This window comes from Piliocolobus tephrosceles, chromosome 3 (genome assembly GCF_002776525.5).
Source record: "Piliocolobus tephrosceles isolate RC106 chromosome 3, ASM277652v3, whole genome shotgun sequence".
In the NCBI taxonomy this organism is placed as follows: Eukaryota; Metazoa; Chordata; class Mammalia; order Primates; family Cercopithecidae; genus Piliocolobus; species Piliocolobus tephrosceles.
The window spans coordinates 126,282,489-126,309,293 of record NC_045436.1 but is presented as its reverse complement, the minus strand read 5'-3'; the positions used below and the strand labels follow the sequence as shown (position 1 = coordinate 126,309,293).

At 32.2% G+C, this 26,805-nt stretch overlaps 1 protein-coding gene across 7 annotated transcripts in view; it reads left to right on the top strand.

The window, feature by feature from the left end:
* ADGRL3 (adhesion G protein-coupled receptor L3) overlaps positions 1-26,805 on the top strand; it is a 902,055-nt gene that overhangs the window by 858,771 nt on the left and 16,479 nt on the right. For all 7 annotated transcript variants that reach the window (XM_031935344.1, XM_031935342.1, XM_031935341.1 and 4 more), the window contains 2 exons: positions 2,387-2,512; positions 9,139-9,235. In XM_031935344.1, coding sequence (XP_031791204.1) covers positions 2,387-2,512; positions 9,139-9,235 — 223 coding nt within the window. The remainder of the gene's footprint in view (positions 1-2,386; positions 2,513-9,138; positions 9,236-26,805) is intronic.

Below are 26,805 nucleotides of genomic sequence, written 5' to 3'. Positions count from 1 at the left end.
GTAACAGGAGGGAGAGTGGTTCTCCTTCTGTCTTCTTTGCCTTTATTCCTCATTGTACTGAAATATTTGTTTAGGTTTATATCACTTCATTCAAATACCATTTCTCATCTAGAAACAAACATATCATTTGCTGTTTACCTTAGGAAAACAATGAGATGTTGCAGGGGGAAGTTATGATCAAAGTTTAGATTCCTAGATATGTTTCATAAATCAGTAGAAATTACTAAGCTGTCATTGATACTGCTTACTTTTGGTTAGAGATTATTTTAAGCCTTCTCAAGGTCTAATTAAAGCATTTGTCCTCATTCTTTCCAGACACAAAGAAGGAGATAATTAATAGATTACTTTAATAATGATATTAGTGATATACAATGCCTGTGCTGGTCAATGAGTTTATGTTCCAAATATGGCATCTGAGAGCTTTTTGATCATACAGGACTCCTGAAATTTAGAGTTTTCTCCTAAGGCACATCGCTTGACCTTTTCAGTCTTGTTTACTCTCATTACTTAACCCATTTCAATCTCCTAATCTATAAAATGAAGTTAATAATTATTTTTCAGACTCGTTTTGAGGGACGTACCTAGCACAATTCCTGACACATAATAGTTAAAAAGTAGAAGTTTCTTCTTTTCACCCTCCCTGCAGATGCATCTTAGAAACACACATAATTGGGTGCAGACTGGTGTCTTTTTTTAAAATAAACAAAATATGGACTAACTTGTAAACACTGAACAAAAATGATTGTCTCTATTTCTAATTATTGATAAATGTAGCATAGAAGAGACTGGTTGCAAAACAAATCAATAGCATTTTAAATACATTAAAAATAAGTAATTTTGCCATGCCAGAGCAGAGAAAGGCCTTAAAGACCAGCACATCATAACCCTGTTTTGTTCATTCTATTCTTTGTGGTGAGAATGCCTTTTTCTCCTCTTCTCCCCTATCTTTTATTTCAACTTCACTCTGTGAATTAATTCCAGCCGCTCTTTTGAAGACTTTCTGAGAAGCCCTCTTCCCCAAGAAGCCCTCCTTGGCCCCCGACACCTACTTCCCACAGGCACTCCTCTTCTATGTTTTGAGTCACCTCACCCTATCTCCATCATTGTTCTTATCCCATAATATAAGCACTCGATAAATGTGAGTTCTTTGAGCCAATCTGCATATGTTCTGTCTTTGATTCTCTTATGTCTTTGACACAATGAATTTTATAATAATAAGATGAAACGTTCCCATTTTGAATACTAAATTTATCATTTACATACCTTTTTTTGCTTTTGATTCTAAATAACATCCCTTTTTAAAGCACATGTTCAAAATTTTGATTTAAATAAAATCTTATTTGAATATTACATTATCATAAGTTGTGGAAAAAATGAACTAATGTGAAATCAAATACATAAAGGCCTAAGAATAATTTATGTATATGATGTTGTTTCATAATATAAATTCATGAACATATAATCGATATAATAAGATGTCCCTTTGTTGTTATTGATAGTAGATACATGATTTAAGGCAGTTACTGTTTATTTTTATATGACTTGTTCAATTAAATAGGCATTAATAAAAATTTTAGACATGATTAAAATTCTTACCAAAAGTTGATGTATTTCTCTGCTTGAAAACATCAGCTAAAAGTTTTCCTTTTCCCTGTAATTTTATTATAATATAATTAATTATTTAATCAAGAATGCTTTAAAGAAAAGTAATTATATTTCTCTGTGATTATTGAGTAGAACTATTTTGAAGGACTACATTTACAATCTTTTTAATTTTTGTTCTCAATTTGAACATTTGATCTCTTTTAAAATAAATAAACTTCAGAGAAATATAGATTTAGAAGAAATGATTAGCCCAACATACTCATATTTTCTGTCTTTAAATATCCTTTCTCTGCTTTCTCACTTTCTCTGATCTCTCTCTCTGTCTCTCTCCCCCACTTCTTACCCTACTTCCTCCATCCCAGTCTCTTTAACTTCCTAACTAGGCTTCTACCTAAAGAACAACAACTACAATTCCCTTGCACCAATAGGCTACTTTATATCAAATTTATGAAGCTAAAAATAGTATCTTCGATGGGCTTAAGTATATGTTCTTGGAACTAAGAGAAAGTACCACTATGATGTGATGGGAGGAGTGTGAGTGTGTGTGTATGAGTGTGTGTGTGTGTGTTTTAAAAGGCTCCAGAGTTAGGCAAAATTTCAAGCTTGACAGTATGCATATAATTATGTTGTATTGTAAAATACATGCTGAACAGACTTTCTTATATCTGTAGGGCAAGGAAACAATTATGTTATCTAAAAATAAAACTCACATACATTGTCTACTTTTGTTCCTACCTGCAATGAATTACTTGCTAACAGAAGTTAATATTTAATTGTCTAGGTACGAAAAGAGTATGGGAAATGCCTGAGAACACATTGCTGTAGTGGCAAAAGTACAGAGAGTTCCATTGGTTCAGGGAAAACATCTGGTTCTCGAACTCCTGGACGCTACTCCACAGGCTCACAGGTAAACAATATTTGTTCACTGAAATGAAGTAATTCTTAACGATATTCTGTAACCAGTTACTGTCCCTTATGATTGGCGCTACTTTCTATCCTGTGTTTAACACATCGTTTTTGTCTTTCACTGTGTCTCACATGGGAATGATTCTGACAGAAATGGAAGAAACTAAAACTGTATTAAAATGATGAAATTGAGGTCTCAGTTTGCATAGTAATTAATGACTTCAGATTGCTTTCAGTTCAATAAATGCAGCAGGTAAAGAAAAGAATTTTCCAGTTCACCCAAAATTCAAAGAAAGTAGTATTTCATGTATATAGAAATGTGATATATTGATATGATTCTAATTCTTATAATTCTTCTAACTAGTATAATAATTATCACAAACTGAGACAATTTACATATGATATGGTATGTTTAGTAAAAATAACTATGACTCAACCCTATTATGTGCTGAGAAGTTGAAGAAAACTCAGGGCAGTGAAGACTACTACAACAGCACTATTAACATAGCTGGTCTAAGCTCCACTCCCATTCGCCCAACACTAGACATAGCAGCATAGTACCTTACCAGAAAAAGTTTAAGCTTTTAGGTAAACTGTGTACCATTTTTCCCAGGGCACAGAGTCAGCTCAAAGATTATTACATAGAAATTTTAACAACTCCTGTATGTTAAGATGAGCCTGTCAAATAAAAGACTTAGAGTTGTGTAGGTCATGAGTGAGTTTGATTCAAGTTAGCAAACTAGTATTATTTGTTTGTTCGTTTTTTTGAGACAGAGTCTCACTCTGTTGCCTAGGCTGGAGTGCAGTGGTACAATCTCAGCTCACTGAAACCTCTGCCTCTGGGTTCAAGCCATCTTTCCATCTTAGCCTCCAGCCTTCCGAGCAGCTGGGACCACAGGCATGTGCCACCATGCCCAGATAATTTTTGAGGTTTTTGTAGAGATGGTGTTTCACCATGTTGGCCAGACTGGTCTCAAACTCCCGGCCTCAGGTGATCCACCTGCCTTGGCCTCACAAAGTGCTGGGATTATAGGTGTAAGTCACCCAGGCTAGTATTTTTAGGATTGCATGATTCAGTAGAAACAAAAGTCATGTTTTCAGTGTTGCCACTTAAATTTTTCTGAGGAAGACTTGAGTTTAAATTGATAAATGAAGTTATAAATCAAGAATTAATTTTTCTTTACTCTTTTATCTCAACTTATAAATCTAATTATTGTTTCATAAATTTGGTTATTTTATATAAAATAAGAGTGATTACTTCATTTTTTCTTTGCTGAATGTTCAATTGGCTTTTAAGCTTAATCGATTAAATTTCCCTAAATAATTTCATTTATATGCTTAGAAAATTTAATTTCCTTATACCTTTTAAACATCATTTATAAATTTAATATACTTGATTGTCTCAAACACATCAACTGTCAGACTAGACAGTCATACACACCTAACTAGCACTTGAACCAGTTATAAATCAATGAATGACCAGTGTTTTCATAGTTTCCTCACCAACTGAGTTTTTAATTTTACAAATAAAATCATATCTTTAATATCAATCTGATATTTCCAATTAAAATTTTAAAAGTTAACATATAACTGTCAAAAATATCAGACTATCTTAAGTAGTTTTACCAACCACAAATCATGAAACTTAAATATAATTGCATGATTTTAATAATCTGAATTTGATTTATTTTTTACACACCACACTGAGGTTGTAAAGTTGCAACTCAGAGGAACAATTGTCCCAACTCAGATGGATGGAAATTTCTGAGTTTAGGACTACTAAATTTGCCAGTCAGAGATCTGAATTCTCACATAAGAGTGGGAACAGACCAGGATGATGCTTATAGCATGAGCCCCTTTAATAATTAATGCCTTTATTTTCAGATTCATAATCCCTTGCCCTTCCCCTGCTTTTTGTAATAGCTTTTTCCATGACTTTTCAATTGATATTGCTGAGATTCTCTGTATCATCCAGCCTGATTAGATCCCACATGCTTTTCACATTACTGAGCTCATCAGCTACCATCTATAGTCATTTTATTGATATATATTATTAATATTATAATAATACTTGGGGGGTCTCATTTACTACATTACAACAGAGTTGTGCAATGTTTAGCAATACTTCTAACCTATGAGTTAAGGCAGTACAACTCAATGGAATAATAATAAACTCTGTGAGTGGGTATACCTTGTTTTGAATTCTGGCCTTGCTACATACCAACTATGACACAAAACAAGTTACTGATTTCATTGACACTCAGTTTTTTTATCTGTAAAATGGTGATAATAAATACTGACGTCTTAAGTTGCTAAGAAGATTGAACTAATATACACAAAACAGAATAAATTATGGGTGCTCAATAAACAGTGGTTGCTACCATTTATTACTGTTGTTATTATAGAATATTATTGTATATATATTTTAAGTTGTATCATATTTTTCCCCACATTCTTGCAATTTGTAATATCACAATTCTACTCTTGGAAAATAATTTACATTTTTCCTTATACTTAATGTAATACTAATTCTGATTAACTATGACCATCCAAGCCTATGTAAGGTTATAGTTACTTAAATCTATATTATTTGTTTAGGTAAGACAAGTAAATACATTTCTCACTAATCATGGCCATCCATAAGCAAATGCTAAAATACTGATATTAAAACAAAATTTGGGGAGTATGGATGCATCTTTCACATAAGAGCACTTCTAAAATAACTATTTTATTTAGAAATATTGAGTGCCTCCTATATAATGCCTTCAATTTTCTAATCTCTGGGGATAAAATGGTCAAAAGACATATAACTTCCCCTGTGATCTGGAACTTTTATTCTAGTATTGGAAGATAGAAAGTGTATTAATTACAAACAACCCAACAAAAATACCAAATGGGAAAGCTGGCAGAGAACAAAAATATGATGTCAATTAGCCAGGTGGCTACTGGAATTAAGTGCTGGAGAAAGACTGGCTTTGGAAGTGGTACTTATGCCAAAGTCTGAGTTACAAGATTCTAAATGAAGGAAAAAAGGAAATTCAAGGGAACAGAATTCTAAGTGAGAAAATGTCTAATGCAAAGCCTTTATGGTGTGGAGAACTTACAAAAACTGTTGGCCAAAGTAGGTTAGAGGGAGAATCAGACAGAAAGTCAAAGAAAAAGGAAAGAGACCGATCCCTAGGTATTTGTAACAGTATGAAAATTAAATTTTATTTTGATTACTTTGGATAGCCAGTGAGATAATTTAGAAATGAAAGTGATAGGATACAATCTGCATGTAATAAACATTATGTTGCTACATTGTGGATAATGGAGGGGATGATGGCCAAGACTAACAAGTAAAAATCCTCTTCACCTCTTGCTCCTCCAAACTTACTTCCTGGTCCTAATCACTTATAAAAGTTTTATAATATGCATCAGTCACACAAACATATTCACAGAAATGGGTGTAAAATTTTTTTAAACTATGGATTGAAATAATATCTTTTGACTTTCTTGTAATTGTTTTGTCATTTATCTTTCATGTATTTTATTGACTTTTAGATATATTTGCTTTTTATTATATAATATTTGAAAAATTAAAAAGTGACATATGTATATGAAACATTGAAACATTTAAATAAGATGAACACCTGTGAACTCAACATCCAACCAAAGAAATAGAGCATTTTCAATATGTTTTCCTTTTTATTTAACCTCTCCCTAATCAACCCCTATGTCTTCCTGCAGAGAGGCTCCTAAATTTTATTTTTCCATTCCTGCAACTTACTCTAATTGTTTCCCTTCAAAAAATGTTGTTCAGCATTCCTTTTTGAAATCTTTGTTTAAAAATGGTATTTTATTGTATGTAGTCTTCTCTGACTTGTGTTTTTCACTCCCATATTCTAAAACCCTTCCTGATTCATTCCATAAATATCTAAGTGTGGCCTCTGTGCTGTATACTATATACCTTTTTCTCTGCCTGGAATACTTCTCCTTTTTCTCCTTTTTTTCCCCCTCTTTTCTCTTTTCCTCTTAAACTATGTTTGGTGTAGTGCAGTGAGTTGTTAACCTCCTGCACTCAGGAGCCAGATGACTGCATTCCAATGCTGATTATTAGATCTGTGCCATTAGAATGTTCATTAACCACTGTGCTTCGGTTTTCTCATGTATAGTATTACCTACCTCATGGAGTTCTTGTGAGGTTTTGATGGGTGAATACGTGAAAGGTATATATTATGGAAAAGAGAGCATAGAAAAATTGATACAGATGTATATACACACACATGCACATATATAATATACATACACTATGTATGTATGTATGTGACAAGTATATGTACCTCAATTAACAAAAAAGACAAAAATTCTGTTTTCATAAAGCCTCAAGCCTATTGCAGACATCAGACATTAAATATCAGACGTTAAATGGTTAGCTATTAAGTATAAATGTAAGAAATAATTATATAATACACGGTATTGTAGGAGATGTTAGTGACTGTTGGGGGAATGTAGGAGGGGAAAAGGGACTGAGATGTGATTGAATTGTGTGTAGCCTCCAATTCTAAGTAGGGTCGTCAAGTTATATCTTCAGAAAAAAATATTTTAGAGTTAAAAGGATAAAGGAATTATGCATACCTGTATCTGGGGGAAGAGCACCCCAGGCAGAGAAAACAACCAACATTGCCAAGCTCTGAGGCACAAGCATGCCTGGCATGTTAGAGAACAGCAAGGGGACAGGTGCAGCTAGAGCAGATAGGGGAAATAAATAGGAGATGAGATCATGGGGACAGCTCATATAAATATCACCTAACAATAATAACTTCGTCAACTCCAGATAAAATGTTACTTCTTCAGTCTGCATTGTTCTCCGACTCCCTAGAGAAGGACATATCCTTTAATATATGGTAAAAATATATGGTATAATTGGTAAAAGTCTTTACAAATTCTGTAGTATAAAGAATAGTCACAAAAGTATACAAAACGTAAGTGTATGGCACAATTAATTATTACCACTTCCCAGGCCAAGTATTAGTATACTGAGAATACCTTGGAAACCCTTTGAACCTGTCTCAATCATTAACCTCCAGATATAACCACTATCCTAGCTTTTAATAGCACATTTTAGTTTGCATATTTTGATGCTCATTAACCTGAAATCATTTAGTACATACTCTTTTATATTTTCCTTTGTTCCCAAGACATCTACATTACTGCAGGAGGCTATGAGCTTTTTAATTTTCTTTGTTTTATATTTTTGTATTGTTTATTCATCCATTCTACCATTGACAGTCATTTTGGTTTTTCATATTTCAGCTATAATATTTAATGGTTGTATGGAGATTTGTGGGCATATTGTACCTTTGCATTTATTTTTGTGATAATTTAACTAATCTGTTACTAGTTTAGCAGCTCCATCAGGGTCAAGACATTTTGTGCTTACATTTCACCTTTGTATCTTATAGGTTAGTATTTGGCAGGCAGTAGAGGGTAATTGATATTTTTAATTAATTAATTAACCAACTAATGAAACAAATGTGAGAGACTGGCTCCCATCATTGTCCTTTTGTTTATTAGTTTTCTGTGTGTGTCTGTGTCTGTGTGTGTGTGTACATGCAGGCATTTGTCAACCTAGGGAAAATGTGATATACAACGATATATCTGAAGAATAATCATGTTCCAAGATTCATAAAATCAATTGTCTAATATTCTAACATTGGTTACTCCCATTATTCAAGAAGTTCAAATGTATTTGGAGCATAACCCATTGTAGGCATGGTTTCATAAGTAGTAGTAATATTTCTTACAACTATTTCAACCTTGGAAAATCTTCTGAAAATATTTTGTTTCTTCCTCACAAGATTGTTAATACTTTTTGGATCTATAACTGAATAAAATGACATAACAGAATAAAACAGAAAAAAATCCCGCCAATGGAAAAAGTTTATAATATTTATTTTCTTGAATTATCTGACACTTAGAAATTTGAATTTAAGAATGTCAATAATAATGTAAGAATTTTTAGTTATCTATAAAACTTCCTACTGAAGCAATGATTCAAGTAACTTTATTTTATTCCGAGAAAGAAAAGTCAGGATAGTTATGTAATCCCTAAAATTACTTTGATCTCCCTATAAAAGTTATGAGAAATTTAAGTTTGGTAGCATTTTAATAATGTTCTCTTTTCTTCTCAAACTCTTTTGCAAGATTCTGATTTCTTAAACTAAATATTTTGTTAGAACTGGCAATTTAATGCATATTTAAACCTTCCCATTCTGATAAAATTTACAGTAAAAATTGTTTCACCTTGGAAATTAAAATTTTCTAATTCTATCTGTCTGAAGATATATATGTCTGTATATCTTCAACATATTTAAGTTGGTATAGTACTTCACATTTATTTCTTTTTTCAGTTATAATTACCTTTGGTATATATGCATTTAGGAATACAGTTAATGAGAACCATGTATTATCATGAACGTTATTTCTGATGTTCTTTTGCTACTGTACTGCAAACATGTATTTGTTTATTTGTCAAGTACTAGAAACAAACATCTCATGTAACTGTGACAGAAAAGGAAAGAATGATTTGTGTGAAAATTCACTGTCTCATGAGTTCATTTTCTTTCTACCTTTTCCCCCACCCAGAGCCGAATCCGTAGAATGTGGAATGACACGGTTCGAAAGCAGTCAGAGTCTTCCTTTATTACTGGAGACATAAACAGTTCAGCGTCACTCAACAGAGGTAATTAGAAATAATTTTTCATATTTATTACTTTTCTGATTAAGAAGTTCTTAAATGCATTGCTTTATTTGCAACTTCTGAACCTGTTCCATGTGATAGAAATATTGTAAGAACATAAAACTTGGTTGAGTGTAGCAATGTGTTCCTTATTCATAAGACACTTTAAAAAAAATCCTGAATTTTCCAGAAGTCTTTTCCAAAAGGAAATTAGAAAATAAGAAACTTTTTTTCCTAGTCATCTGCTGCTGCTATAAACGAGCACTGTCAGGCCTCATTGGAAGCAGTGAAAATGGGCAATTATGTGGCTATATAGTCGGCTAAGCATCATAGAGTTCCACATTGTCTTAGGTATAAAGCAATTTCATAGTCTTTGCGGAAGTAAAAGTATACTGTCTAATACATACTTAAGGCAACCTGTGTACTTGGAAAAAATCACATCTTAATATCTAAAAGACTTATCTGGATAATATTGGATATTTAAAGATTTAGGAGAAAGGATACTTTGGGGTATATTACGATTTTTGTGTATGTGCTTGTGGTTCAGTGCTCCCTGGGCGGCATTTAGATTTTTGAAATGAAGAAATGAAGTTCCCTTAATCTATTGTTTTGTTGTGGTCGAGTTTTTTTCCTTGATCTTATATTCTCTCTCTCTCTCTTTCTCTCTCTCTCTCTCTCTTTCTGTGTGTGTATGTGTGGGGATATGATTAGAATTCATTTTGCTGCGGTAAAAATGACCAGATGCAATTTTGTGGAGACCAAGAGGCTACTACAGTCAGCAATGGGAAATATTTAGAATATAGTTTTATCCGGGAAGGAGGCATTTGTATGAATTTAAGTTATTTTTATGATCAATATTATTATTTTTATCCCCAAACTAGAATTATTATTTTGTTTTTAACTCATTTCTGTTATTTTGTTATATTTTATGCTACTTAGGAAGAAATAATGTAATAATTATAACATATGATTCAGAAACGTTCAGATGCTAGTACTCTCAATTATTTGTCCTCAAGTAGGTTACATCTTATTTATATAAAGAAGTTAGGACAGTCAGTGTCAAGATTGAATTTGATGCAGGGATCCATGTTTTAATATAATCTTAATTGAGTTTCATGTGTTGTTTGGGGTAACAATATAGCAACTATAAACTAGTGATGATTTAAAATTATCTACATCACTTTTTCTTGATTAGTAAGAATAGTGAGTGAGAATATTCCTCCAAATATGAAGAAAATATATTAAAACAACTACCTCCTAGTATTTTGTTTCATTATTAGTTTGTTTTTATTGGCTAGAATATATTCATGTAGACAATATCTCTCAAGTATTCATCTTTTTCAATTGAGTTTTAATGTTCAGTTTGTGAAAATTTCTTTTAATATGAGTATTCTAACTTTTTGACATTACTTTTAAATCGTAAAGAACAAATTACTTACAAACACCTCCATAACCTAGGATTAATTTGCTTACAGATGACTAATTTTCTGTATTCTTTAAACAATTCCATATATAAGAAAATTTACTGCATGTTCCAAGAAAGAGAATTGTCCTTACCTATAGGATTTATTGATAGAACTATCTTGCATTTAAATATCCTGGCAGCCATAGAATAACTATTGATTAAACAAAGAATGAGGTAATATGATTTTAATGATGAATTGTTTTTATATTATTAGGATAAATAAAATATGTAAAATTATTATTTTGTCTAATACTGTTATCTAAATTCATGTAAAGATAATAAGGTATGTAAGTTAAGTAAAAACTGCTATGAATGGATACTATTTATGGGCTTAAAGTTAATCACTATATAACACTACATTTAGTTTCTTCCTTTTTAATTGCTTCTTAAGAATTTAATCAACCTGGAATGTAGTGATGTGTGGATAACTGGATCAATTTGAAATATATTTAAAGGAAATAGTATTATTTTATATTGGCTGGTCGTATGTTTAAGTCTGTTTATCAAAATCTCTAGTTTTAAAAGATATTTCATACAGTTATTAAAGGAAGGGTATACAATTTCTTGTGCCATTGAATAAGTTACTTTAATGATGACGTTTTATAGAGAATTCAATTGAATTTATCATTTAAAAGCTGCCCAGATAGTGATCATTTCATCAGGATATATATTCTTCCTTTCACTTAGTGACTTTTATTGGTGCTAGAAATCATAGTGATCTTCTTCATTTCCTATATTAATTTCTTAGTGCCCCTCAAGTCAGAAGCTCCTAGTTTTATTCTCATCTTGTTTTTTTAATCTTAGATGAGTGGACAACTTGAAATTTTGTTTCTTCATATTGTATCTCTGAAGATAGTCTTTAACCTCCTTCTTTAATCTTGTCTTATTTCCCAGGGTCCTATCTTCCCTGCATTCAGGCGTGTGTATCATATTTAGGTAGGTGACATCCAAGACTCATCTTTTCAGATAAATAGTCACCTCAGCAACATAATTATTCACTTCTGTTTATTCAATAGATTATATTCTCTATTACTAAGATAAAAATCTTAGATACTACATCTTTACATCTTCATATATTCTAACTTCCCATTCATTTAGTTTTTTTATAGATAGTGTTTTTATTTTAAATTCAGACCCCATTTTCCTTTCTTTTTAAGTTAGATATATTAAATCTCTTATTTTTGTCTTTAAGATAGTTCTGACCCTTGAAAACGACAACCTGTTGTCCAAAAATTAGTCCTATTTTTAATTTAGGTTTTCTTTCCTGTTCATTCCACTGGCCAATTCATCAAAAGAGTATTATTTTATATTTTTGTATGTTTTATCATCTATTCTTACAAACAAGAATCAATCATTATTGTCTTTAGGATCCATTAGGAATAAAGAATACATCATGCAGTGTAGAACTACTTCTCAATGGTATTTATTTTTTTAAACCATCTCAAATATTCTGTTCTTGAATTAGCTTGTTGTATCGTAAGTATGAGATTACCTTTCTAGATTTCCCAGTGTGATAAATTTGATTACTATTGGGATTTTACTCCTTGGAAGCATGTGAAACATTGGAAGATTTGTTGATATAATAATTTTCAATGAGTATATTAATTCCTTTTTATTCTCTTTGGAAGTTTGTTGTTTCATAACTTTATCTTTTTAAAATCTTTCATTAAAATTGTACTTTGAATATCTATAAATATGAAGGTATTTCACAAAATGTTTTCTATACATTTTCAAATATTTTTCTTCAGCCAACTTGTTTTGCACAATGTTACACACTTAGACAAATTCAGAATTCCTTGAGGCCAATACCCTAGCACTATTATCAAGTTAACTTTAGCGATCCAGCTGAATACACAAATAGAAGGAGCTTTAGAAGAGCTGTAAGGTGATGGTTGATTATAGAGAGTTTCAACAAAGATTAACTCTACGCCAAACCCAACTTTTCACAAACTTATAGGACTTCAGGATGGTTTATTCATTGGTTCATTTAAATATTTACTGTTTTTCTCATACCTTGAAGGTTTAGTCAGCACTCAATCCCCAGTCTCCTCCCAGGGCTGCTGGAAATCTAATTCAAATCTCTAGTAGCTCCAACTTTCTGGTAGTGGTAAAAATGACTTGTAGCTAGTCTTTTCCACCCATAACTCCTACCAATAATCTCTGCAGGCCAAATCTTATCTTGAGCTATGTATTTATTTACTTTTATTTATTTTATTTTATTTTATTTTATTTTATTTTATTTTATTCATTTTTTTCATTTATTTTTGAGACAGAGTCTTACTCTGTCACCTAGGCTGGAGTGCAATGGCATGATCTCAGCTCACTGCAACCTCCATCTCCCCAGTTCAAGCAATTCGCCTGCCTCAGCCTCCTCAGTAGCTAGGATTACAGACATGCACCACCACACCCGGCTAATTTTTGTAATTTTAGTAGAGACAGGGTTTCACCATGTTGGCCAGACTGGTCTTGAACTCCTGACCTCATGATCAACCCACCTCGGCCTCCCAAAGTGCTGGGATTACAGGCGTGAGCCACTGCGCCCGGCTATTTTTATTTTTTTGAGTCAGGGTGTCCCTCTGTCACCCAGTTTGGAGTGCAATGGCATAATCATAGCTCAGTGAAGCCTCGAACTCCTGGGCTCAAGTGATCCTCCTGCTTCAGCCTCTTGAGTAGCTAGAACTTCAGGCTCCCACACCATTTTTTTTTTTTTTCCACTTTTTTTAGAGATAGGGTTTTGCTATGATGCCCAGGCTGGTCTTGAAGTCCTGGCCTCAAGCAATCCTTCTGCCTCAGTCTCCCAAAGTGCTGGGATTACAGACAAGAGCCACAGTGCCCAAGCTAGAACTGTTTAGATTAACAATGTCTTTAAAACTTTAGTTTTATCTAAAATTTTAGTTTGATCCAAAAATGAAACGTTTACTGAAAAATTTCCTCTGACAGTGGCATGAATTGCTAAATATTTCTATTTTTTTGTAACTCTATATAAAAATTAGGATATTTTCTGAAATTAGGCTTTATCTTATAAATATTATATTTGTTAGGCTTTATGTCATTATAAATATTTTATTGGCTTTATCTCATCATAAATATTATATTTTTCATTTTCTTTTTATTTAATTAGTTAGATTGAGGTCAGAGACTTCCCTTTGAAAATCAAGTTTTGCCGGGCGCGGTGGCTCAAGCCTGTAATCCCAGCACTTTGGGAGGCCGAGACGGGCGGATCACGAGGTCAGGAGATCGAGACCATCCTGGCTAACACAGTGAAACCCCGTCTCTACTAAAAATACAAAAAACTAGCCGGGCGACGTGGCGGGCGCCTGTAGTCCCAGCTACTCGGGAGGCTGAGGCAGGAGAATGGCCTAAACCCGGGAGGCGGAGCTTGCAGTGAGCTGAGATCCGGCCACGGCACTCCAGTCTGGGAGACAGAGCCAGACTCCGTCTCAAAAAAAAAAAAGAAAAGAAAAAGAAAATCAAGTTTTGCTAGGTAGCTCTTACCAATATGGATCTTTGAATCACAAAAGAGTGTCCCATTCCCATCCCAGCCCTGAAGTTATTGCAAAAATATGCAATTTGAGCGGTAGAATTAGAAAAATTGGCATTTTTTTTTTTTCTTCTGGAACAATTGCTTGGCTAGCATCATGGGTTTTTATTTTTCCCTAAACTATCCTCCATCTTGTCAACCTCCCACAGAAGTTAATTTGATTTAGATTTTTATGCATAGAGATCTGACTAGTAATGGTGTATTTATTTAAGCCAAATTTAGTTGTTATATGTAGGAAGACTAATCTGTAGATGTGTAACACTTATTTATAAATGCTGATGGATTCTCTTTTCAGAGTTCAGATCTTTATTAATCTGCAAAAGCATTCGCAGTAAATATATGTAATTGACAAAACTGTGATTGCCTATGACAATGGATTTATTTTAATAGATTTTTTTAAGGGTAAATTTTGGCTTGTAGCTAGTGGCTTTGCTACCTGCTGAAAGGTGACCCCACCTGTTAGGAGTATGGTTGATACAGAGGGGAAAGATGCTGCTATCAAATAGATATTTGCAAGTAGTTGACCTACTCATTTTAGTTTTGCATAATAGTTCTAAGAATGGACACCTGAGTTTTAATCCAGAGACTTCTGGCAAATTGCTTAACTTCTCAGGGTCTATGCAATAGGTAAATAAATAATACTCACTTCAGAAGGTCCTTGAGAGGAGTAAATGAATATATTAATATGTAAATTGCTTACAACAGGGCCTGGAACATAGTTATTATTATTTTATTCAGAAGTTCACTTATACTTTCTAAAAAATGAAAACTTGTCCTTGCTAGTGCTCTCAAGTAATCAGATACTAAAATCCATCATTCACTACCGAAGTTTTGTTTTCATTTTTATTTTGCAGAAATAAGTGGGAAGAATGAAGTGGTTAACTGAATGTCAAGTAAAATAAATGATTGTGCTACCCTGGAGCCTAACAAAAAATGAAATAATAAAACTGAATTGTCGCTTCTAAATTAGAAATTAAATACACATTGCATCTGCTTATTTGTATTTCCCACTTTTGATTTATAACCATGTTTTAGCATCAAAGATATAAAGGTAATATATTTCTTCTCCCTACCTTAGATAATGACATAAGCAAACACTGCCTTCACTTTTCTTCTAAGGCCTGTCCTGTCCCTTCAGAAGCTTAGAGAACACTATTCCAATTCAGACAGCTCTGCTAAATAACCAATTATGTAGTGGAGCACGGATGTGGCTCAGACCTGTTTTTAACAAAAGTTTTCTCAGAGCCTCTATTGTCTTTTCCAGGAGGTAGGTCACTGAGGCAGAAGAAACCTCAAAATAAATCACCTGCCCTCCCATTAATATTCAAGCTTCTAAACATATTTTGCTTTTATGTTTTTAAAGAAAAATTGCAAATGAAAAAAATTTAAGGGGTGTTTTACTGCGATTAGTAATTTATATAAATTAAAGCTACTAGGGCAAAACACTCATACTCATTCACTGTTGTTTATTAATGTCCATAAATATAATTTGGCTTATATGCATAAAATAGGCTGTATTGCCCAAAAGTCTTGCTGTTCTGAAGGATTATAAAATCATTGGTTGTAAATACTAACCAGCTCCTAATATAATCTGACATCTACTTATGAAATTTGCAAAAACAGTTAATAATGTGCCCATGGAACTTGCATAGCTAACAAATCAGAGTAACCTATATAACAAACTATTCTTATTTTGAACAAGCATTATACTGATATGAATGCAAATATAAGTATTCAATGACATAGGTAAATTTTTCTTTTGAGAAATACTATTATGTCTAGTATGTCTATAATTTTGTTCTTTATATTCTGTGTAAATGAGGCAACAGCGTTCTGTGTGTATATATATATATACGCAAAGGATATATATACACAAAAAAGATATATATATATACACAAAGGATATATATGTACATGTTATCAATAGACACAATCAGAAAAGGAACAATAATATAAAGAAGCTTGTGTTAGGAAAATCAGTTTAATAACACAAAGGCAAAAATAGGCTCAGATTTTTAAAGTGAGATGCTGAGTCAAAGAGATAATTAAACAAGGCTGTTAATATCCAGGTTTTTAACCCAAGGAAGCCAAATAATTTTCAGAGTTAACTCTTCATTCAAGTGGCAAAATGAAATATATGAAATATTAATGTCCAATCAATCCAGGGCAAAGGTCCTTGGCTGTAAATTGTTGGCAGGATCTGAAAAAGAAAAATCTTCATATTGCTTACTCAGCAAGTCCTTCTTATGCATTACATTCAACTTTGTCTGTGATATGACTCTTCCAAGTAATCCAGTCTCTCACAGCCAACTAAACAATAATAAACAGTTTGTATTCATTATTATTATTAACCTAAAGCTCTCATAGATCCTTTTAAAAAGAGAAGTTTGTGAAATTCTATTTAATTTCCTTTTGTTTATTGATTTATTACCTTATTACCTCACATATTATGAGCAGTATTCCTCACCTCTATTATGAATCAAACAAGCTGCAGTGAGCTACCTATAAGTGCTATAGAATATTTCCACTTAGTTCTAAAATATTACTATTTGTTTCATGTAAGTTATTGAGGACATAATTTTTAAAAATTTCTTTTTCTTAGAGCTAAGTGTGAAGATTCCAACTTAGGAGTTGCTGGTGTTCCTTTCTCTGATAGAGTACAAAGATAGAGTATCTTTCTCTGATAGAGTCCTCTTTATATTTGTTGACAATTTGGTGTTTCTTCTTTAGTATGTGTGTAATCATTTGCATATTGTATTCTGTTCATTGTCTATTATCCATTTTCTTTATATCCATGAAGACGCTAAGTTTCTTGGTAGTCAGAGTAACTTGTCCAAGATCACATGACTATTAAAGGCAACATCTAGATTCCAAACAAGGTCTTTCCAACCCCAAAGCCCTATACAGGGTAACAAAAACATTCATTCTTTCCATATAATGACAATTTTTCATGAAGTTGAAGATTAGAATATATTCATAGTTGTTTGAAGGAAGAATTTCAAAGTGACCTTTATTTTTATCACCTAATATGGGAAATAGATATTCTTAACAGTGAAGTTATTCACATCTTTATTTCTAAAATTCCTTCATGTATTATTCATTTGCTTCCATTTTATTTTATTCTAAGCACAGTTTTTTAGAGTGGATTCTTCCTATCCATGTAAGGAAGAAAAGCTCAAAAAAACTGACTATATGAGGACATAGATTGGCAAACCACATATTACTTTTACAAAACTATTTGATCTAGAATATGTTGAATTATTATACATTATTGCCCAATTGAAGGGCTTAGATTGTAAGAAGAATTTCATTGTCATTCTTCTTTCTTGGAAGCTTTCAAAGTATTTTATTTGTAGAATCTTTTTTATTTTAATATAAAATTTTTATCAGTACAAGGATGAACATTTTGGTGAGGGCAAAGATTATGTTAGAAAACAGGTAAATAGCTTTTCCCTATAATCATATAGTAATAGAAAAGATATAACTTTTCCCAGATCTTTTACTCCTGAATTTGATATTTTTTGAAGCTGTGCCCTTTTCTGTCAAGACAATACAATAATGCCTGGAATAAGTAGAATATATATTTCAGTTGAAATTGCAGTGATAATATTATAAATTAAACTTTTTATTATTGTATTGCTAATTCTGGTTTTAACAAAAAGTATGATATGCTTTATAATTCAAAATTTTAAAACAAATAAAACCTGAACTGTGTCTCCCATCTAGAAAAATGTTCCTGCTAATACTGTAAACATAAGGTTGTGATGATATAAATACCATATATAATATTCAAAGTTAATTCTAGCAGAGTCATCATTGGTTCAAATTATTTTTCTAAGAAATAGGCTGTATTAATTTCTGTCTGCTATTGTGAGGTAAATGGGAGTTAACTCAATTATCTAAAAAATTAAAATGTGAAAGGAGGATACATGTTTAGCAAGGGGAAAAAGGCCTCATTGGAAAAAAAAAAGTACTTAAATTGTAACAACCAATAATTGGGTAGTATTTGATTAAATTAGCTCCTGTTGAATTGCATACAAAGGCTTGTACTTTATATAGCTCAGCTTTATATACTACATGCCATTGAAAAGTTTGTTTATGTGATAGCTTCTCCTATGAATTTTTATAATAATCTTTCTTCATAGTTTGTCATAATAAGGAATGTGGCCACTTCAGAATGTAAGACAAGTCAGCTACCACATTCATAGAAGGTAATTTACAACCCTGGAAAATCACTGGAGAATTAAGAAAGAGTTGAGAGGATATATAGACTGAAGGAAGATAGTCAATCATGATTTAGAAAAATAGAAACAATATGTTTCCTGAATCAGCCCCAGTCTAAATAGAACAGAGCTGACTATGATCATAGTATAAAATAAGCCTTCTGTAACATTATCAAAAATCTCTTTATTCATGGATACCTTATTTGAATTCATGTCTATTTTGTTCAGACACACTGTTTTCAAATATAGGTTCCAATTTAAAAGACCAAATTTTAGTCACGACAGACCTTCTGAATGTAAGATTATACAATTTGTACAATATTAAAAATACACCAATATTGGGCAGTGAGTTATACTGCATGTCATATTTTTTTCACTTTGGTAAATTATTTTATCTTTATTAATAATACTTTCATTTGTTCTGTATTTTATTTCAGAACAAATTCACAAGCAATGTGTGAGTAACAGATAAATATAGCTATAGGATTGACTACATACCATTAGCAGACTATCGAATAATCTGATTTAGAGGAAATGAATTGAGTTGCTACTGTGTGAATGACAAAGATAAATATTTTTTGCTAAGTGCCTTTAATTTACTAAAAAGAACTGCAGTTTACTGCTATTTTGCCTGTGGTTAAGGAAAATTGCCCCAGGATTTCTAGACTCAGTATTCTTTGAGTACTATGCAAAAGAATTCAAAATGTGCAAGTTAAAAGAAGACAGAAATACATGGCTTTGACTGCAAAAGATGAGCTTTAGAGATTAATAAATTACTTTTTTATTAATTTATTAATTATTTATAAATAAATTAATAAATAAGAGTCCCTCACTTCTGCAGACCAACCACTTTCTCTGTTTTGAAGCAGATTCACCAACATTTCTGAGTTTCAATCCTACCATTGTTGGCTTAAGCAGTTGTAAAACCTAAAATCTCTAAAGAGCTTTGGTTTATAGCTAATTATATGAATAATATCATTGAATATCTAATGACAGTAGTTTTCTCATTTGCAATATGATAGTGTTGTGTTGCATAATATGGAAAAATACTAAATATAAAACCTTAAAATTTTAAAAATCATAGTTCAAATTTTAGATTAAAGAAGGAGTTTTTTAAAAAAAAAAATAATAATGATCACAACCTATGAGAAAAAGACAGATAAGGTCATTGTCTCAATATTGAAACAGTACTCATAACACATAAGCCATTGGGAGAAAGTGTAAACAACATATATAAAAAACAAAATGCTAGTGCCCATGTTGTGTAAAGAATGTCTACAAATTAATAAATGAAATTCAACCACTCAATAGAAATGTGAGCAAAAGATAAGAACAGACAACTCACAAAAAAGAAACCCTTATAGCAAATAAACACATGAAAACTTACCCACCTTTGTAGTGATAAGAAATGCAGAGTATAACAGTGATATGAAATATCATTTTATACTCTATCTGATTGGCAAAAATGTCAGTCTGACATTGCTAAATCCTAGCAAGAATTTGAGAGAATAAGTGCACTGTTCATGGGAAAGTGAATTGTACAAGCACATTTGACAGCACTTTGGCAGTATGTTACTTCAATAAGCTGAAAATGTGCACAAGATATGACCTAGTGATTTGACTTTTAAGTATTTATTGTGGAAAAACTCGTGTCTGAACAAGAAGACACATATGTAGCCAGTTAGCACAAAATAAGAGGAATTGAAGAGGTAACTTCTAGGGTTTCCAACTCTGAATCTTCAGATTTGTATGTTAAAAGAGGCAACACCTCTGAATTCAGACTATGTCATTTTATATTGAACTAACAATAACTTAATCTGTACTTTAGAGAAAATGTGTCATTGAAATCCATATTAATGGATTCCCAGTGAATGAATTAGCTATTAAAAGAAGCTGAAGTATCTCCAAACGATTTGAATGAAATTTAATAGGCAGGTTGATTAAAATTTAATAGCAAACTTGTTGGCTATTAAAAGTGCACAGTGTGATAAATCAAGATGTCAGCTCTTCAATTTATGACTTCAGAAAAAGAATGATGAAAGAGTTCTTAGCGTTTAATGAAATATTTCTTTTTTGACTCTGTAATTTCATTGTTCAAATTAAAACATTAAAATCTAAAATTATGGATTCTATGATTTTAAAACTTATGTAACTTTGAAAGGTGTCTTGTAGATTCTATTCATTGTTTTTTTTAATAAGTGACTTGGTATTGATTTATATAGCTATCCCTGTTTTATAAAGTAGCCCAAGCAAGTTGAACTAATCATTGTTTGCACCTTCTGTAGATTGTTTATATGTGTTGATATTGTTTTGCTACACCAAAAAGCTAAAAATAGGAAACAAAATACTTAAAATAGGCAATGCCTACTGAATCCGTTCTCTGTAATTCTGAAGCTTCTTCTTTTGTCTATTTACTTTCTTTTTTATTCATTTATTTTATATAATTTAATACAAGAATATGAAAACAAAGTAATTCAATATTATCAGAAAGTGTATGGAAAGATTAATGAACTCCTACAAGGCTCCTAATAAAATTATGTTGAAACATTTTTTGAGGAAGAGGATCCTAAAAATTATTTTGAAAATCACAGATTTAAACATATTTAAATACAACTACCAGAGGTCATGTGTGACCTTGAATAAATCATAAACACCTCAGCCTGTGATTCTTTATGTATTAAATAATGGTGGCAGATTAGATGATGTTAAAAATCGTATTCAGTTATAAATTTTGAGTTATAACCTTTCTCCATAATGCAGTCTTACAGGCAATTAGGTGATATAAATATAACGTATATTTGGAGTACTTCTAATTTACTTTTTTCAGTTTTCTTGTTTATATTGTATTTTACTCACTAAGGAAAGAAACTTACCTCTTATTCCTTTATACCAGTTTTTTAATTCTTTGTAAAAGAAATAAAAGCCACTGGACTCTTTCATCAGAAGGAAGTGCAGACATGTGAATATGCACAATTTAGCATACAAACATATACCTAAACCATTTTACATGCAGTGTTAAGGATTTCCCAACTTCATAGATCTCATCTGCCTGTGAAAAAATCCCTTGCTTTATACTGAAGTTAGTGTTCTAATGCCCTAGAAAATACAACCATTAGAAAAACTTTTTTTGCCTGTTACAAATTAAGTCTTCACTGTGGGGCAAAATTAAGGTCTGAAAACAAAAATAGAGAGACATCACTCAGTAGTGACTATGTTTTATGCAAAACTCTAATTTATATACATTAATGTATATATTAGAAATCACTTCATAAGAAATCTTGTGTCAAGATAAAGGAGAGAGAAACATGAGGGACCGGACTGGAAGATATTAGAGAAGAAAGAACCATCAGAGTATAACTGTTTTATTAGGATAAAGCAAACAGAACATTTGTCATCTTAAATATTTATAAATACAAGAATTTGAAAATTGAGGCATCTTGCTATATGACTATTGATGAATGGTTGTATTCAGTTGGTTCATTAGATCACCAAACTTTTGAATTTTAAAACTTTGGCCATTCAATATGATCAAACCAGAATGTAAGTGCATTTAAAAAAAGAAATAAAGTCTGAGGTCAGAGTAGAGTGGCAGTTCAAGTTATTTTAAGATCTTTTCAGTATACTTTTGTTAGCCTGCTGTCAAGAAGAAGCGTTGTTTGAATTATGTTTCTGAATGATAGATTCAAGTGAGATCCAACTGTCATCCTTTTTCAGATGTGTTTTTTACTTTACAGTTTCAAAGCACATCATTCAGCCTTAGATTTCCAGTCCTCGGTTACACTGAACCAGCCCAGACAGTGCTGTCATTCAGGGCCTCCCAATGTCAAAACACCTATTCAATTTTCATAAGAAAAAAAATCACAGTTTTGTGTTAAAACTATACATTTGAGAAGAGTGTGATTCATTATTTCATTCAAAATTCACTCATTCACAATTTTTGTATCAGTCTAGATCTTCAGGTACAAATGAAGTAAAAAAAGAAGAGAACCCTTCTTAAAATGACTATGATTTTAACTGAATCTATTTCAGTGGCTTTAGGATCTGACTTTCTTCTAAATATGTGTTAAAGGAACTTCCCCAAGTTTTTCAATATAGAATACGAAAATCATTTTGGCTTTGTATCTCACTTTCATCAGAAATAAAAATTTTGTGCTGAGCCTTCTATTGAAAACTATGGTAATGATTCACATATATTGTTTTCCTTTATTGTTTATTTAGTTATTGAGACAGGGTCTTGCTTTGTCGCCCAGGCTGGAATGCAGTGGTGTGATCTCAGCTAACTGCAACCTCTGCTTTCCAGGCTTAGGAGATCCTCCTGCCTCAGCCTCCTGAGTAGCTGGTACTATAGGCATGCTCCGCCATGCCTGGCCATTTTTTTTTTTTGTATTTTTAGTAGAGACGGGATTTCACCATGCTGGCTGATATTGAGCTCCTGACCTCAAGTAATCCACCCACCTCAGCCTCCCGAAGTGTTGGGTTACAGGCGTGAGACACTATGCCGTGCTTGATACACATATATTATAATTCAACCTTAAATAATCTTCCATGGCTTTATTAGAGGGCTAATTCTTGTTTCTGATAGCAGTTAAGCAAGTATGAGTAGACCGTAGCCAGGAGTTTGTGAGTTAAATGATTAAGGAACTGTCATTTTCACATAGCCACTTTATTTTTAACCCAAATTTGAGCTTTTTACTTTGAGTCATGGCAGGTAGTGAGTTGTTTTTTGTTTTGTTTTGTTTTGTTTTCTGTTGTTATCCACAGTTAGTATTCAGGTAGCCTTTTGTATTTCCAAATAACATATGATTGTTTATTTCTGCTTTTAAAGTTTAGATAGTAGAGTACCTGGTATAGGCTTAGAAGGAAATAAATTACATTAGGAACTGGACAGTTGACACTATTAAACAATTTACTAAAATTATAAGACTACTCATAATGGATAAATTTGATTTAGTTTTATATTTTCAAGATGTCAATTTCACGTAAGTTTTTTCATTAATTAAATATTTTTTTGAGTTCCAGGGACTATTTAGATACTTGATGTAGAGCAGTGAAAACCCCTGTATATTGCTTTTCCATGGTGCCTCTCCATTCCAGGAAAAATTAGCACATGAACATTCTTTTCTCATATGTAATATTGTAACTATCTTGTCCTCCCTGAGCCCCCAAAATTCACCATCGTATGTATATCTTCAAACTGACTAACGAGTAAGCCCAGCTTTTCAGCTGAGAAACAGTGACAGATGGTCTGTAAACACTGAACTTCTTGGAAGTCTTCAACAGTTTCACAGCTATTAGAAGGGAAGTTTACAAATCAGAAGCTGGTTGGAAGGAAGAGGAAGAGACAGGGTAGACAGAATCCTGGAAGACAGTATTAGAATTAAAAATGACCTAAGTCAATTGAGGAGACAGCCAAAAGCAAACAGAATAGACTTCAGCAAAGGCAAGAGAAATGCAGTGCAGCTACAGAGAAAAGACAAAAGTAACTTTGCACATAAAAGGGGGAGGAAGACAGCTTCTGTGCAAGTTTTTAGTTAAAAGATCTAGGCATTGGCAGCAAGCTAGGTTTTGTTTTCAACACAGTCAGTGCTACTATTCAGAAGTATCATTGAAATGCTTACTTAGTGAGTGTGGACTGTAGGAACTATACGATAGCACCTTCCAGAAAAATTGTACTTGTTTGGTAGAGCGATAGGAAGCATGTCCTCTCGAGGTCACTCCGAGTCCTAAATAGTCATGGAAAAGTATTTAATTCTTACATTAGGTGAATCAAATGAGGAAAAAGTGTTTGATTCCTCAGACATATCCCTTACTCTTTCATACTAACAAACCCGCAGAGCTTGTCTGTGTCTTTATACACTTTGAAAAACACTAATCATCAAATTCCATTTCTTTCTTTTTTGTTTCTGTTGCTGAAGACCTCATCTGAATTATAACTCTCCATTTGCAGAGTTAATTTCAGAAACAATAATTACATTGATTTCAAATGGTGCATGAGGCATGAAAGTGAGTGCTAGACAATAAAGAAGCAAGCGATTTTTAAGTAGCGATTATTTTCTTTTGTCAGGAAAAGGTCCTTAATAACAAGGGTAAAGAGGAACATGCATTTTCCTTAATACTTTTATGTTATTTTTTATAAGTCTTTATATGGTTTCAGTGTAACCAGCAGATAGATCTCCAGTTATGACTGCGTGACATTCATTATGGCTACAGATCAATAGCTGATTCTGGATTACATTGAGATGTGAAGAAGCAACCTACCAAAGCCACATGGCTGAGACTAAATATTGTTCCATGTAGCCACTATTGTGTCATAACACTTAGCTATATAGTATTTCTGCCATTGTTGCTGGATTTTCCAGCTTTGCAGAAATGATGGAAAAATAAAATGAACTTTAAAACTAACTGTCTTCTCAGATTAATAGTTTCACTGATCAAAGTAGTTTTAAAATACATTCAAAATTAGAAAACACTTACAGAAACTGACAAGGAAGCTTATGCCAGGATAGATATAACCACATAGAATATTTTTAAAATCTTTGATAGTTTCATTAGAATTCCAATATAAAACTCCTCTTTCTTTGTATGATTAATCCTTTTTTGTTCTTGTATTCTTGGCTTTTCAATAAATTGAATGATAAACACAGAAACCAGAAAGTTGAGTCATCCGCTTCTTGCTTGCGTTTGATTCTTCCCAAAATCAATTGTTCCTTGTTCAAAAGTGCATTTTTCTTTTTTTCAAATTGTCTTCTTTTAGATCAACGTAGAAAAAAATATGTATGTATTTAAGACAAAGAAATATTTTACTTTTGGAGCTATATGAAGCAAGGAAGAAGAGTGGCGTGCAATCTCCCTACCTTATTATTTGTTTTCCAATTAGTTCAAATTAGATAATGTATAGCAATGAAGGGAAATGTGGAGAGATGCAACTACAAGCCTTAGCCATAAAAATCTTGCCCTCATCTTTGAGGGAGTATAAAGAATTTCGGCAATTACATGTTTTTTAAGATTTTACACTAGTTCATTTTAACTTATACCTTTCATTTTCTATTTAAATGCTTATTTAGGGTCATTTTAGAAATTATTGTATTAGAAAACTAATTTTACTTTTTTACTTGAAAAAGATCCAGAATAATAAATATAAGATGGGAAGTACAATTTACAGATAATTTGGTTTTCTAATATGCTATGCAGACTAAATCCTGTTATTCATCTTAAATTTGCAGAACATCAACAATATAAATGTTCAAGATGTACGATTTTTCAATTTTTTGTCTGAAAGGCACTATGATGAACTCCTTTTTTCTCATAAAATACCATTATTTAATTCATTAATGGAAAATAATGCCCTTATAGGCCCATTACACAATAGATTGCAAATCTGCCGTTGCACTATGTAAGAACATTTAGATGTATATATTTTACATCTTCAGAAAGCAAATATTGAACACTTAGAAAGTGAAAAATTCGGTGACAGTTCTATGCTAATTATTTGCAAGAAATACAGGATGCAAACACATGAGTTATTTCCTGAATGAACTGATGCCTTCCAACTCTAGAGATCTGACAAGGGATAGTGTCCTTTAAATCAAGAGATGTTCATTTTTTCAATGTTGAGGTTAAGACATTTGTTACTTGACTGATAATTTACTCTGACAAAGAGTTATAATTTAGAATAGATCAAAAATACTACTACCCACACTTCCCTTCTCATTTTTAACATTTTTTAGGAGTGGACTTTTTTGTTGTTGTTTCATTAATTTAATATGGATTGCTAAAGTGCTGGGATTACAGGTGTGAGCACTGTGCCCAGCCTAGATTACTTTTTTATTTTGAGATAATTGTAGATTCACATGCTGTTGTAGGAAATAATACTGAGAGATATTGTATCACTTACCCAGTTTCCCTCATATCTTGTGAAACTATACTGCAATATCACCCCAGAATATTAATATTGATACAATCTACCACTCTTGTTCAGATTTCTTTAGTTTAACCTGTAGTTAATTGTATGTATGTGTTTAGTTCTATGCAATTTTACCCACAAAGTAAGTTCATATTTACACCATCATAGTGAAGATACAGAGTAGATAATTTTATGACCACAAGGATGCTTCATGCTGCCCTTTCATAACAATACTCACTTACTTCCATCCTCTATCTTTAACCCCTGGCAACCACTTATCTGTTCTCCATTTCTATAATTTCATCATTTCAAGAACGTTACATGTATAAATGGAATTAAACAATATGTAAATTTTGGGGATTGACTTTTCTTACTCAGTATAATTCTCTAAAGATTTATCCAAGTTTTTTAGTTTGTTCATTTTGGTTGTTGACTAGTATT